At 40.2% G+C, this 16,027-nt stretch overlaps 1 protein-coding gene across 1 annotated transcript; it reads left to right on the plus strand.

Moving 5' to 3' along the window:
• The first annotated feature begins 9,620 nt into the window (after positions 1 to 9,620).
• pck1 (phosphoenolpyruvate carboxykinase 1 (soluble)) lies at positions 9,621 to 14,981 on the plus strand. The gene is made up of 10 exons (XM_085457243.1): positions 9,621 to 9,746; positions 10,217 to 10,499; positions 11,023 to 11,207; positions 11,578 to 11,781; positions 12,018 to 12,205; positions 12,360 to 12,522; positions 12,638 to 12,862; positions 13,184 to 13,315; positions 13,441 to 13,536; positions 13,785 to 14,981. The coding sequence occupies exons 2-10, from the start codon at positions 10,276 to 10,278 to the stop codon at positions 14,240 to 14,242; spliced, it is 1,875 nt and encodes a 624-aa protein (XP_085313369.1). The 5' UTR covers positions 9,621 to 9,746; positions 10,217 to 10,275; the 3' UTR covers positions 14,243 to 14,981.
• Positions 14,982 to 16,027: the final 1,046 nt, after the last annotated feature.

The raw sequence follows: 16,027 nt of genomic DNA on the forward strand, positions 1-16,027 counted from the left end.
ATATATATTATGTCAACGAATCCCAGGTGTGACTGAATCTCAGCTTATTGAAGAAGTAGAGGAACTAGACCCTAAAAATGACCAAGCAGCCAACACCACCTCGTTTTTGTGGATAAACGATGACAAAATCACAGCCTTTTTTCAAAATCTAAAGAAATTTCTGCTCACAATGTCTAGAGATAAAATTGATTTAAATGCAGTAACCATGTGCAAGCAAAAGCCAGATGAATCCATTCTAGTTTTTATGAAACGTTTCACGCACTGCTGGACTAATGAGGCATGCATGCCTGAAGGAGGAAATGATCAGATTTTCATAACAACATTCTTAAACAATATTCATCCAGAATGTTCACAACTATTGAAGCTGACTGCCACTGATAATCTCTATGACATGAAAATAAAGAACTTTATCACACTTGTCAAAACAAAAGCTGGTGCAGATCTTTTCCCCAACAGCACGAAGGCTAAAAGTGTTAAGATGATGTTGAATTTTGATGTTGAAGGCTCAGAGGAAAGTGAAAAAATGATGTATGCAGGGGCCCCGCCCCCTCAACAAGCGCAGCAGGGAGATTTCAGAAGGAGAGATAAGAGTGGAGACGTATGTTTTTACTGTGGAAAAATAGGACACTGGAGGAGGGAATGCAAATCAGCAGCACATAGGTCTCAACCACAAAACACAGGACCAGCTCCTGCCACTAGGCGTCAGCAGAGCTCTTACAGACAAGGTAACTGGCAACGCAGACAGGAATCACATCAAAGAAACGGCCCCTTTGCACTTAGGGAGCAACCTTATAATCCACATTTTAATCCCCATCCATATGATAACGAAAGACTGGACCAACCATAGGGAGGCCCAGGTGAAGATGAGGGACAGTGTGAAGCACTACACACGATGCTGCATTTGCAATTGTCCCGTAACACAGAAAGCTTGCCCATGTTAGATATAGAAATAGGTGAAAAGATTTATTCCTTTTTAGTTGACAGTGGAGCCACTAAAAGTTCACTGTCTGGAAAATTCTATAGTGGGCCTGTTTCCTCTGTGTGCATCAACACCATGGGAATAAACGGAACTCTAGTGCAATGCCCCAAAACTCATTCTCTAAAGACACGCTGGGGCCCAAAACCAGACGAAATTACATATCATCCATTCATAATTCTTCCAAACTCGCCTGTCAATTTATTAGGCAGAGATTTAATGGCAAAAATGAACTTGTGTATTTCATTTAACACAAAGGGTGAAATGTTTGCAGATACTGATAACAGCTATGTTTTCTAATGCTCTTGCAGACGTAACCGCGAAAGCAGCTGCTGCCTCACAGCAACCACCCAGAAAGGAAGTATTATCTTTGCCTTTACAGCTGCCACTTGTCACACTCCCAGACTATTTAGAAGCAAATGTTGACCTAAAATTCATACAAGAGCAGGCCTCTGCCTTAGATTACACTTACTGGGAAAGTAATGATTGTACCTTAGATAACAGAGACGGCTTATACAAAAACCTTGAGGGTTTGATTGCCCTCCCATCTTCACTACTGCCAGTCCTTGTCCGCCATTTTCACGGTGTGAGTCATGTCGGACAAAGAGGGGTAATAGGAGCAATAAAATCAAGATTTGTAATGTAACGCAGTAAAACGCATATTAGCAACCTGTCTAACATGTGCACGAACTAATGTAGGTAGCTCAAAAGCAAAACATCAGCATTTACCACAACCAGATTTCCCATTTCATACATTACAAATTGATTTTACACACATGCCAGCACAAGGAAGCATCAAGTACTTACTGGTAATAGTGGACCAATTTAGTAAATGGGTAGAAGCTTACTGTAACAGCAGTCTGGCGAGGAAGGAGCGGCTAGCCGGTCCAGCGGGCATGTGGTGTGGAGGTTAGCCGGATAACACGGAGCCAGTCAGTTAAATTAAACAACAGACCTTTATTCCTTGTCAGCAACATAAGACCATACAAGCCAGGTCTCCACGGCTCTACACTGTCCGTACATACATGTGCGGGGATCGGTAGTCGCCGGTGCCAGGCCGTTACAACGGTGAGGTCTATCCTGAGAACAGAACACGAGCAGCATGTAATGGCTGCCGCTAACAACTCACACACCCCCTAGGAGACTCCCATAGCTACTACAATAGTAGGGCAACCCCCCCTAGGGGTGCTATAACCCAAAAGGGTTGTTACATTACCCAACATCAAAAGAAACTGCAGAAGTAGTCTGTCAAAAGTTGTGCAATGAAATAATACCCAGATTTGGAATACCTCACCAAATTAACAGTGATAGAGGACCTTCATTCACATCAGAAGTAATTCAAAAGTGTGCTAAAACTCTAGCAATAGACTGGAAATATCATGTGCCATACCATCCTCAGAGTTCAGGAGTTGTAGAAAGAATGAATAGGACCATAAAAAATCGCCTGACTAAAGCAATGATAGAAACAGGAATGACCTGGATCAAACTACTTCCTCAAATCCTCTGCGAGATTAGAATGACTCCATCCGCAGCAACCAAATTATCTCCATTTGAAATAATCATGGGAAGACCGTTTCCAACACCATGGTCAGCCTCCAGAGGGGCACCGCTATTGGAAGGGGACATAGACACTGCATTGTCTGACTATGTTCATAACCTGGTAGAAACACTGAATAATAACTATCAGAAAGTTTGTCTCTCTCAGCCTCTCCCTTCCATAGATCCAACCCATCCGTGGAAACCAGGAGATGCGGTGTTGGTAAAGTCGCTAAAACCAAGGGCACTCGGGGAGGCCGCGTGTTCCAGCCCCCAGACTGTACTTGCAGTGACGAGAACCAGCATCCTAACAGATGGACAACCTCAGTGGATTCATGCCAGCAGGGTTAAGACCAGCCCCACCAAACCACCTAAGGCGTCGGATCAAGTAGATGACGACTCAGGCGAGCCAACGCCCGGATTCAATACACCTACACACACACAATCACTGATTAACACACAACGCCTGAAAGAGCCACAGCAAGGTACTCGAACATCCAACAGGAATAAAAAGCCGAAAGTACCACACAATGTCTAACCTGATAAAGATAGACTCGTTTCATCCTGATAATGGAGAAAATGAAATGCCCATTGTCATCACACGAAGCTTATACGGTGTCTCTCGAACCTGGGACCAGGCCAGGAGACGACTAAAGAACTGTCTTTTTTATATATTTAGGTTATTAATCATATCTACTGCATTAACCTTAGGATTTTTATTTACTATTTCGTATTGTAAAGTGCAACCCTGTTCACATTTCTGCAAGCCACATTTTCAATGATAACCCATATAGCTACTAGTACAGCTACTTCAATGTATTTGCAATTAGCACAAATTGATCCTGAGGATGTGCCAGATGTTACCAATGATGTTCCTGATGTGTATATTGAACATTAGGTTGTGAACTATTACATTTTATGATTTGCTTTTTATATTATGTTATTACATTTGTGATTTTTCCTTTCTATTTGAGTTATTATTTTTAAAAATAATAAAAGAGGGGAACTGTTAGGTATTTTAGTACCATGGTAGCATTTACTGGATATTGTTTTATAGTGACATTATACAGGAAAACTCTGTCATTCAATAAGGCCCCTTTGTTTTAGTTATTTTTCTCTTTGACCCAAGAATTGATGTGTGAGAATCACAGGCTGGTACAAGGTTGAAATACCACAGAGATCACTCCCTCAGCTACATTAGTTTCTTAATCTTTTAGACGCCTGTTGAAGGCCAAATGGTTTGTTTCAGATTTCACTAATGAAAGAACTCTTTGTTTTGTGCCTTGAAAATATGTCGCTGAGATAATCACAATTGTAGCTGAACTGATAAACTACACAAAGGATGCTTCTTCACCCAAGGGCAGGAAGATGCTCCCTTATCTTGGTCTGTACTGGTTTAAACTGATAATCTGCTGTCTCATGAATTTTACCCTCTATATAAACTGTTATACTTGTGAATAAAGTTGAGTCAATTTGGGAAGACAATCTAAAGCAGTCTCTGTTTTCTTGTTCTCCCAAGCTGCTCCCGAGCTCGTACTAACACGCTGAATGGCATGCTTGAATATTGCTTGAGAATATATTTGACTGTGTTACAGACTAAGGGACATTCTCTGCTGATAGACGTCCACGCCTCGGAGGAAGCCGATCCACGGAGTAGGCCCTGGAAACCGTTTCCTTCAGACAGTATCTCTACTTTTAAGATTAGGCTTAAAACTTTCCTTTTTGCTAAAGCATATAGTTAGGGCTGAACCAGGTGACCCTGAATCCTCCCTTAGTTATGCTGCAATAGACGTAGGCTGCCGGGGGGATTCCCATGATGCATTGAGTTTTTCCTTTCCAGTCACCTTTCTCGCTCACTATGTGTTAATAGACCTCTCTGCATTGAATCGTACCTGTTATTAACCTCTGTCTCTCTTCCACAGCATGTCTTTATCCTGTTTTCCTTCTCTCACCCCAACCAGTCGCAGCAGATGGCCGCCCCTCCCTGAGCCTGGTTCTGCCGGAGGTTTCTTCCTGTTAAAATGGAGTTTTTCCTTCCCACTGTCGCCAAAGTGCTTGTTCATAGGGGGTCATATGATTGTTGGGTTTTTCTCTGTATCTATTATTATAGGATATACTGTACAATATAAAGCGCCTTGAGGCGACTTTTGTTGTGATTTGGCGCTATATAAATAAAATGGAATTGAATTGAATTGAATTGAATGACTATTTTGACAGTGAAGGTATCCCTGTATCTATAATAATACATCAGGAGATAAAAGCTTTAGAAAGCTTTGCCCTCTTAGGTAGGTTGGGATCTGTAGTGTATTAAAGGACATCTTCAGTTTACACTAAACTATTGTTTATTGTATTGAGAATTTTTCCTCAAAGATAAATTCTGAGGTCACATTTGCCCTAAGAACTGGGACCTTCCCCTCAAGACAAAAATAATTCTGGATACTGTTTGAAATAGAATGAAGATTTAAATCTTATATTTAAAAATTATTTGACAGAATAAATAGTAAAGGAAAGCACTGCAATGGGTTCAGGAAGACATGTGAAGACCACTGTCAGCGGGTAGCTTGTCACTATTGCCCAAAGTGCAAATTAAAGTCTACCATGCAAAGAAAAATACATACATAGACACGATCCAGCAAAGCTGCCATCTACTCTGGGTCTGAGCTCAGTCCGAATGGACTTGGAAAAGGGTAAAATTATTCTGAGCAATTAAAATCTGAAGTTATTTTTGACACCATGTCCTCTGAGCTAATGAGGAGAGGGCTCATCAAGCTTGTTACCAGCACACAGTTGAAAAGCCAGCATCTGTGATGATATGGAAGTGTATTATTACAGGTGGTATGGGTAACTTCCACATCTGTGAAGGTCCCATTAATACAAAATTATATAGAAAGATATTTTGAAACCAATAACTGCTTCAAAAATCCAGATGACATATTTTTCTGTAAAGGTGAGCTTTTAGCAAGACAAAGCCAAACTCCACACTGACAACACCATAGCTTTGAAATAAAAGATGCCAAACTTGCAGGCCTGCAGCAGCACCTATCACCCACTGCAAACATCTGGCAACATGGAGGAGGAGCCAAATATATACAAGGGACCTGGAAAACATTTAGCCCCAAACCTAAATCACTTCAAATGAATAAACAGGTTCCTCATTGATTTCTTGATGTGTAAATGAACTAGTTTTCGCTCCCGTTGCAAGGTGACAACTTATCATCCTAAAGAAGTATCTGTCATCTGTTCACATACAAAAGATAAGATGCATGAATGTTTGTTTGCATTATGTTAAAGCAGCATTAAATGATTTTCTTGACCTATTGGAGCATATAGCACAAGCTGGAAGCAGTTCTGACACATTATCATTTTTTTAAGTTCGCAGCATGAACATGTTAACAAATACTCAGGAGAAACATATTATGCAGTAGAGTTGTGTTTAATTAGTTCAAAATGTAGTTTTGTTAAGATCTGACAATATTAGCTTCCATTCACTTACATCCCGTTGCTGCAGTTTTGTTCAGATTCCATTCGGTTTGAGCTGTGCTGATAATATGAGCGTCATTAAAGTTGAAGATCCTCTGGGTATTTTTGTTTTATGACAGCTGACAGTTCTTGAATAACTGAACATATTGTTCATGAAACACTTGAGCTGCAGGTGTTACACAACTTTAAGGGCCATTGTCGAGGAGTTTCCTTTTTATTACATCTTGTTGTCTTCAACCTTCAGTCGGACCCTGTGTGAGGTTACTCCTGTTCACTGCTGTTTCTATATAACTGCTCAGATGTACTGACATTTGTCCACTTGGCTCCACAAACCATGTTCAGGAAAATATCCCCCCTTAATTGCAACACTATCATGCATTCAGTTATATTTAGAGACAATATCTACACTAAAAGTAGCACTCCACTCCTATCAGTACTACAACAAGTACTAAGTTTAGCTACAATTGCTATAACCACTACTACTTGCCTTTTCCTATCAATGATGATGGTACTCCTTCTGTAGGAGGAAAGTGGGTTAATACTAGAGCTACTACCAGTACAAGTACAATTATACTTTATTAGTTTAACAAATTGTTGCAATAATTTTTCACAGGACTCTATAGGGTCTGTAGAGCTAATCAAATGTGCTTGATTAACTGATCAAGGTCAGATGGTGCAATGCTTAATGGTCAAACTGCAAAAAACCCAAGAGCTACACCTCAAACCTTACAGGTCATGTTAACGTTCATAATATTACAAATTAACAAATATTAAACAAATACATCTTGTTTAAATGTATTACCAATCTGCAGTTTGCAAAGGTTCTGGAACAATATCTTTTGGATCAAAGTGGACAGGTTTGGACATAATGCACAGCCACAAAAATAATAGCATATTAGCGTATCACCACCAGCATCTGTCAGTAGGGTGGCGAAAAGGTGAAGATTGGGGCAAGATCTGTAGCCATACTACATAGAAATCATAGCCCCTTGTGGTCATTGAGTCAACCATGAAGTATTGCAGAAAATCAAATCTGAGACCATCTGTCCAACAGCTAATGTTTAGTTAGGACAACAATCCGAAGAAGACCAGCAAATCTACAACAGAATGCTGTGTCTGGACCTTAAAAGAGCCGTGCAGAAATGAATGCCCACTAACTTCAGAATTCAGTGGTGTGAGAGACTGCTAAAGTCATGAAGAAAATTATTACTTCTAATCATTGGTGCTAAAGGTGGTTTTACAAGCTTTAGACTCATAAGCTGTTATTAATTATTCACAGGATTAGACTCCTATGAGACTGCACACTTATACAAGCTGAACCTGTGTACACTGCAAACAATCCAAGCCAGTCTTATTGTCACTGTTATTAAGCTTGTCCCTGTACTGTGACCAAGCTATATCATTGCCTACCAACTGTTACCTTTTTGAACTGTAGCACAGTTACTGTAGAGCCTTCTGGTGCTTTTTGTTAGTCAGTCTAATACAGATGCAGACATTTCAGAGATGTTGTTTTTCTACTTCAAGCTAAAATTTTGTTATAATTCATAGATTATATTAAATTAAAGTAAAAATGCAATATTTTTTTCCAAATCTCACTCCTGGCTGGCAATGAGGATAATGAGACCTGTTGTACAAAGTTGTCCTATGTGCCATTGGGTCGTTTTAACATCATTCATTTTGGATTCAGAATAATCAAGCTGAGTGAAACTCTACTTTCTGTCAGTGTGTAACTACATGAGATGTCTTTAAATAATATAAAGAAGTGCAATTTTAACAGTAGATCTCAGTTTATGTTTGACACCCCTGCCTTACAGGAAAGGAACTGTGCAAATCAATGCAAAGTGGTTCTGAGTAATAACATTTGCAAACACATCTATACTGATGGGAGTGGTCTTTTCCAGGACAATAATGCCCTCATCCATAGGGAATGAGGGCTCACTGAAATTTGATTTGGAGAAATCAATTCCAGAAACTGTACTTGTAGTGGACCTTTGCTGATACTTTCCCACATCCCTTAATTTGAATGCGCCCTATCGTTTCCAAATTTATATGTTTATGCTGTTTTGTATGATTTACTGTAGCCCCTCAGTTCATCCTCTGTTTGAAACAAGCTGTTATAGCTCCTCATCATTTGAAACGTCTGCCACATGTATAAGTAATAAGTAATAAGTAAAAGTATATCAGTGATTTTTCTTTGATTTGTGATCTGTCCATTTTGCGTTGTTTACCACACTTTAATGAAATATTAGAAAACCTTAGCTGAAAAATTACTAATGGACTAGAATATTCAATACTTTAAAAGAATATATTATTATTATTAACAAAACAAAGCTTCTCCCATTTCCCACATGTTACACAGTCACAGTTGCTTCTCAGATATTTCACAATTTTTCAGATTTGTTCCCTTCCTTTACAAATAACGACTTTTGACCTTTGAATAATTTAGTTTAATTTGCATTCATTTGTGCAACTCTGGTTTTGATCATATGTTTTTAAACCTCTTTTTGTTACTAAAGCTCAAAAGTAAACTTAACTTGAAAAAGAGGGTGCATTAAAACGCAGTTTATTCCTAAAGACATGTAGCATACCAGTGTATTAAGCAGCAGAATGAAGAACCCTCCAGCTCATGGAGAGCTGCCGTTCTGTCATGTGGCAATTGGACAGTCATTAAAATTATGCTGAAACATATGCCTTTATTACTTCTTTAACTGTTGCTACAACTTTTACAAATGCCTTGAGCTTATCTCCAACATGTGCTTTTACCTCTTATCATTAAGTGTTGATGACTTTATTCAGCAGTTCCTCTGAACTGCGCACACGGGCGCATGTTCCAGTGACCCACCATTGATCCCACAAAGGCAAGCCTTCGCCTGACAGCCAATAAAAGGAGGCCAGCCAAGGAGCCCCCGTCACACATAGTTCTGGCAACACTGAACCCTGAACTTACATCATCGAGTAAAGTAGGCCAAAGTTCAACTGCTGCAATCGTCACAGGAGGTTACCACACTGGCAGCGGCAGCCTGAATCAGAGACTATATCAATTGGATTTGCTTTGCTGCTTCAGGGCAAAAGTTTATTTTACACTACAAAATGCTGAAAACTATGTGAGCATATATTACTGTTTATTTCAGAATTTTAAGATTGAAATCTTGTGCTATTGTCTCAGCCTTCTTTTTGATTGGATGGTAAGAGACGAACTGTTATCATTCTAAAAAAAAAAAAAAGCATTTGTCCAGGCAGTCTCCCCTTGAGTTTTCCCTCCAAAAACATGTGTTACTCAGAAAGAGAGACAGAGGGAGAGACAGCCACAGCAGTGAAAGCATAGCTACCTGCCTCTCTTTCATATCTGAGCCAGCTATCAGCGATCAGCGGCGGAGGGAACCGGTTATTCAAAGACGACATTACGTGCTGCTGCTGAGTAATGATTCACCAGCAGCCTGTTACACACTGTGTTTTTCACATCTGCAGGGAACAACAGGTTCACCCAGCTAACGCAAGGGCCACCCCCCCACCACCACCACCCTTCCTGACACACCTCCTCACCCTCTCCCTCCCCCATTCTAAACCACCCCTCCCCACTCCCTCCCTTGTCTTGCGAGACGTCCCAGGGTATAAAAAGGACAAAGCTCTCCATAGGAGATACAACTGACCAAGAAGGAGAAACAGTCCTCAACTCTCCTGCAAACAGGCAACAGGGACACCTCAGCAGATGAGACCAAGCTAAAGGCTCTGCACTCCAGGCAAACTACTGAAGGTAACCTACTGCTCTTTCTTTTCAGTGGGGCTCATGTTTAAAGTGAGGAGGGTAAAATAATATGAGGCAAAGTAATGTGAGGATCACTGCAGAATGAGAGGTATCTGCACAAGGATGCTGTTGCATCACCCAGAGTTTGATTTCTTGATGTTGCAGCAGCAGAGCACTTTTTTTTGAGAATATGTATGCACAAAACTGACTTTTTTAAAATTCTTTTCCCCCCCCATGTCTCTCTTTTATCCCAAATTTTACTCCACCTTGACCATTTTTCTGCTTCATTCTTTTTTTTTTTCATTCTTCTTGGTCTGTCCTCATTTATGTCTTTATTTCTGAAACTTTATCCTCCTTTTATATTTTTCCTCTTCCTTGTCACCATATTATTCACCCATATTATTCAATTCCAACATTCTTCTACCATCTTCCTTTTTCCCCTTTCCTTTTCACACCCCCACTTAAATCTTTCTTTCCAGACTTCCTGTCACCTTTTCCCCTCAGTCTATCAGCTCACGCTCTCTCCAGAACCTTCACCATGCCTCCTCAGATCCGGTCCCAGAACCAGAGTGGTCCCAGGATCCTGCAGGGTGATCTCAGTGCCCTCAGTCCAGCTGTAAGGGAGTTTTTGGAGACCAATATGACCCTGTGCCAGCCAGAGTCCATTCACATCTGTGATGGCTCAGACGAGGAGAACCTTGCCATCCTGACCCAGCTGGAGGAACAGGGGATGATCAAGAAGCTCACCAAATATGAGAACTGGTATGTTTGTTACACTCAGTGGTTTATGGAAGGCTTTCTTTTTTTAAGAGACTTATTTAGTTATTTAGTTAGTTATTTTTTTATGTGAGTGAGGGTTTCAAATTGAAAAACAGAAGAAATTATTGCTAACGATAGCTTTAAATTTCTTGAATATAGCTTGGATTGTTTTTGTAGCTGGGACAGTGGTGCTTTGGTGCAGCTGGGAGATGCCCAGGGTTGTTGCTGTTGATAATTACAACACACATCATTCTGTCATCAGCAGCTGTTTAAATATAAAACATGCCTGGAAAATTTCTACTTCTTGACAAACCAGTAGGTCTAGGTAGCTCAATCACACCATTCAATTTTACCAGCTGATATCAAGAAGACATATTGATTATTATTATATTGATTTGTGGCTGCTTTAGGAGATTTTAAAATCGTTGCCTACTTTAAAATAAAGTACAACAAATTAAAATTTAAAACAAAAGTCCTAAAGTTTTCAATATTTGTGCACTTCCTTTTCTTCTCCCTCTTCCTGCAGCTGGTTGGCCAGAACGGACCCGAGGGATGTGGCTCGTGTGGAGAGTAAGACAGTTATTGTTACCCAGGAACAGAAGGACACAGTGCCCACTCCACTAGGAGGTGGAATCAGCCAGCTGGGCCGCTGGATGCCCCCAGAAGAGTTCGACAAAGCCATGGCTCAGCGGTTCCCCGGCTGCATGAGAGGTACCAGAGACGAACGTGTTTCATAAATGCTATCAGTTCTTAACTCAAATATAGGACTAGAAAAACTTGAGAAATCAAAAGTTTTCACTCATCAATAGTACACTGACTAAATGAATACATTTTTTCCCCTTTCTGGGACCCCATTGAGAATCTAGACAAGTATATCCACAGTGCAGCAGGTACTTTTTAGAAAGAAGAAACACTATCGGAGATTATTTTTACAAGTTACACTGTCTTTAAAGTGTTTAAATGAGCTGGAGGCAAATTTTCTTCTTTTCCTGACTGTCTGAATGTCTCAAATACCAAAAACCTTAAAATAATATTGAAATAACATAATAATAAGAACATCCCTGTCTGTATCTATCCTCAGGTAGGACCATGTACGTGATTCCCTTCAGCATGGGTCCAGTAGGTTCCCCTCTCTCTAAGATTGGAGTACAGCTGACAGACTCTCCCTACGTGGTGGCCAGTATGAGGGTGATGACTCGTATGGGGAAAGCTGTTCTGACCGCCCTGGGGACTGGAGAATTTGTCCGCTGTCTGCACTCTGTCGGCTGTCCTCTGCCACTCAAAAGTATGTCAAAAACTGATCGAATCATTCTCTTGCAGCTATACGGGGGGGGGGCACAGTAGCAATATGGAGGACTACTGCATATTGCTACTGTTTTACTATGAGTATGAATCAGTTACTCCTCTGATTACTGTTGCTCAATAATATTTTCACTTATATTTTAGTTACACAATAGCGCTTTTGCCACAAAACTGCTAATAGACCACTGAAATGAACAAATGTACTAATTTGTCTTTCAGAGCCTCTGGTGAATAACTGGCCCTGCGACCCTGAGCTGACACTAGTCGCTCACATCCCAGACCGCCGACAAATTATCTCATTTGGAAGTGGTTACGGAGGAAACTCTTTGCTGGGAAAGAAGTGTTTTGCCCTTCGCATTGCCTCACGCATTGCTAAAGAGGAAGGCTGGCTGGCCGAACATATGCTGGTAAGAAATGAAAATGAGACTGTCACTTAAATTTTGGATTCATCCACATTCTGTTCATTTTCATCAAACTAAATTTCCGAATTTCCCAGAGGAACCCACCTGAGGGATTAATAAAGTTTTATCTTATCTTATCTCAAATATTTCCTGTGTTCAGATCCTGGGCGTCACCAACCCTGCTGGAGAGAAGAAGTACATGGCAGCAGCCTTCCCCAGCGCCTGTGGAAAAACAAACCTGGCCATGCTCTGCCCCACGCTGCCTGGTTGGAAGGTTGAATGTGTGGGAGATGACATTGCATGGATGAAGTTTGATGACCAAGGTAAAGGAAGGATGTCTTTTTAAAGGTCTTCAAGGATGTACAAATGTCAAAAATGTCATAAATCCAGTACAGCGGACTTTAACATTTCTAATTTGTGTGTTCACCCTGGTTGTAGGAAACCTCAGAGCCATTAACCCAGAGAATGGCTTTTTTGGCGTTGCACCCGGCACCTCAGCCAAGACCAACCCCAATGCAATGGCAACAATCATCAAGAACACCATATTCACAAATGTTGCAGAGACAAGTGACGGTGGTGTGTACTGGGAGGGAATGGACCAGTCACTGCCCGAGGGAGTTACCATCACATCCTGGAAGAACAAACCTTGGCGCTCAGAAGATGGTAAGCAGCTCTTTGATTTTAAGCAACAGCTCACAAAAGAAGAAAAAGAAGCAAGACTACAAGATGTCTAAGATTTAAAACCAGTATTTAAGGTGGAAACAGAAGTGTAACGAAAGCAATTTTCAAATGTCTCATAACAAGAAAAAAAGCTTTTAATCTTTAATTGTTAGACCCAAATAATTTCAGAGTACAAGATTATATTATAAAAAATAGGGATAAATAACAGAAAGATCATATACTTTAAAACTGAGAAGAAGTGTGTGAGTGTCATAAAAGTAAAAAGTTCTTAGTTTCTTTCTTTTTTCTTCTTCTTCTTCGTAGGCGAGCCCTGTGCTCATCCCAACTCTCGTTTTTGCACTCCGGCAAGACAGTGTCCCATTATTGACCCACAGTGGGAGTCTCCAGAGGGAGTGCCAATAGAGGCCATCATTTTTGGTGGGCGTAGACCAGAAGGTGAGAAGAGACTACAAAAGATGGAAATGAATACACCAGTTGCCCTTTGATTAAATACATGAAATAAAAATAATACATAAATACTTCTCAGAAAATAACTGGATAATGAATCTGCTTATTTTCAGGTGTTCCCCTTGTGTATGAAGCTTTTGACTGGCAGCATGGTGTGTTTGTTGGCGCTGCCATGAGGTCAGAGGCCACTGCTGCAGCCGAACACAAAGGTCAGCATACGATAGTGTCCTTTTTTGGTATGAAAGACAATCAGTGGATGTTTAAGGAGTTTCTTAGATGATCATTTTGACTTTTGCCTAATATTCTACAAATTGTTTTAGACTAGCGACAATTTAATCTGAAATTCTGCAAAGAAAAAACCACTTTCAGAATTCTTGAATGACAACAAATAACACATGAATGTCATTCACGTTAACATACAGTGTACTGACAAATCTCTAATTACTTTTTCTTCCAGGCAAAGTAATAATGCATGACCCCTTCGCTATGCGCCCCTTCTTTGGCTACAACTTTGGCCAGTATCTCTCTCACTGGCTGAGCATGGCTGATCGCCCCGGTGCCAAGCTTCCTAAGATCTTCCATGTCAACTGGTTCCGCAAGAGCCCCACTGCCGGCTTTCTTTGGCCCGGGTTTGGTGAAAATATCCGCGTTCTGGACTGGATGTTCAGACGGGTGAATGGCGAGGAGGGCGCCATGCCATCAGCAGTGGGCTACCTGCCTTGTAGAGACTCCCTAAATCTCCAGGGCCTTCAGGGACATGTGGACCTGGATGAGCTGTTCTCCCTGGATCAGGAATTCTGGCAGAGGGAGGTGGATGAGATCAGGAAATACTTCACCACACAGGTGAACGCTGACCTGCCCAATGAGGTAGCCCAGCAACTGGCTCTCCTGCAGCAGAGGGTGAAGCAAATGTGAAGAGGAAAAAGCCACATGTTAGCAGCTGTAAACAATTGTAGGGTTAATTCTCCAGACTATTTGTCTGTAATTCTAGACTACAGTGTTGGCAATAATAGAATAACATGTAAGACATTCTGGAAATTAAATTAAGTAACTGGGAAACAACATCTTAAAATCATAGAACATAGTATGAATAGCTAGATTATCTCTTTGACGTAGTCTTAATTTATAGTAAGGCCTTTATATCCTTAAGAAAATGAGCAGTTTTCCTTACAGCATTTGGTTATTACCACTGTGACATTCTATAATCTGCTTGGGCTGTTCATTACAAAAAATCCATGCAAATCATGGAGAATGTAAATCATGAAACTGTAGGAATAGTAAAGATAAACCTTCCTGACCATGCTCATTAGAACTATCTCAGCGAGATAATATCAGTAACGACTGCTACATTTCCATGCATCTTCATCTTCATTTGTAGTAGCAATATTTTTTCTTCTGTTGTTCCAATGTATTGTCCTATTGTCAGAAGTCTTCTATTTAATAATAACTTATTGTGAATGCACATCTTACTGTCATTGTCGTATCGAATTATATGACAGAGACAGAGTCTACGTTAGCTCAGGTCTCACAAAAGGGAATTTTGTATTATTTTTGCCTTAATTTATTTTTATACTGACTTAGTATCACCTGGTTCTCTTGTGTTGTAATCTAAGCCCCCAATGAGGTGAAACAACAATAAAAGTATTTAAACTTACTCGTCGTTCTGTTTCATTTTTCACGGATCTGGTTTTGTTATTATTGTTTTATTTTGTAAGTGTTGAAAAGAATAAAATCAAGCATTATTATATCAAGCTGATACAACACCTCCATCACGTCATATACACCTGCTAGGAATAAATAATGAGCATTTAATTGAGTTAAAAGTCAAAACTAAACTTCAACTAAACTACATGTATCTATATATCTGTAAACAGCAATAATCTAAAAATAGTCTTAGTTTGTGCTAAAATATCTGAAATCAGTCTTTCAAATACTAAGAATGCCAAAACAAAGAAAACATAATTATATAATGCATCTTTGACACTGCTATTTAAAATAAGACTTTACACTTGGTGGAATACTCTTTCTTGGCAAGCAAAGCTGTCAAATATTTCATGCAGTTTGTCCTGCGGTTTGCATACATCTACCTCTCCTCTTTTCAGATCTTCTCATAATCTTTTAGTTCAAAGGTTGTTGCTTGGAAACCACAGAGCTTCATTTCTCTCTATAGGTTTTCTGTTGGACTAAGACCCAGACAGTGGTTAAGGTGCTCCATGACTTTACTGTACTTCTTCCTGTATGATTTGGGTTATTGTCTTGCTGGAAGACCTATTCATGAGTCACTTTCAGTCCTTGGCTGAGTGATTAATGTCATGCAGTCACCCTGTACTTCTGGCACAAACACATTCCCAAAGCCTAAAGTTTCCATCTCCTTGTTTTGGGATAGTATTCTCTGTGTCATCTTCAGCAAATGCAACCAGTAAATTGATGCAAAAATTGCTCAATTTTGGCCTCGTCTACCACATCACACTCTCTCAAGGCCTGAACATGGGTCCTCCGGGATTTCAAACCATCACAGCACAATGTATTACAAATATTTTTCTTGGTAACTGTCCTCAGAGCTGCTCTGATATCTATAACAACAGAGGAAATCTTGCAAGTTGCCCCACACTAATTATTATTGATAGTAATTTCATCTTTGTTCCATTTGTGATTAATCAGACCAACAGATATGATTGTTTTTTTTGGGTTTTTTTTACT

This window comes from Copadichromis virginalis, linkage group LG5 (genome assembly GCF_057382275.1).
Source record: "Copadichromis virginalis isolate Kocher_CV1m ecotype Utaka linkage group LG5, C_Virginalis_male_GT1.1, whole genome shotgun sequence".
Classification (NCBI taxonomy): Eukaryota; Metazoa; Chordata; class Actinopteri; order Cichliformes; family Cichlidae; genus Copadichromis; species Copadichromis virginalis.

Coding starts and splice junctions, on each gene's coding strand:
- pck1 (XM_085457243.1), top strand. CDS start 10,276: ATGCCTCCTCAGATCCGGTCCCAGAACCAGAGTGGTCCCAGGATCCTG. Junction 11,782..12,017: donor CTGTCCTCTGCCACTCAAAA/GTATGTCAAAAA, acceptor TTTGTCTTTCAG/AGCCTCTGGTGAATAACTGG. Junction 12,206..12,359: donor GGCTGGCCGAACATATGCTG/GTAAGAAATGAA, acceptor TCCTGTGTTCAG/ATCCTGGGCGTCACCAACCC.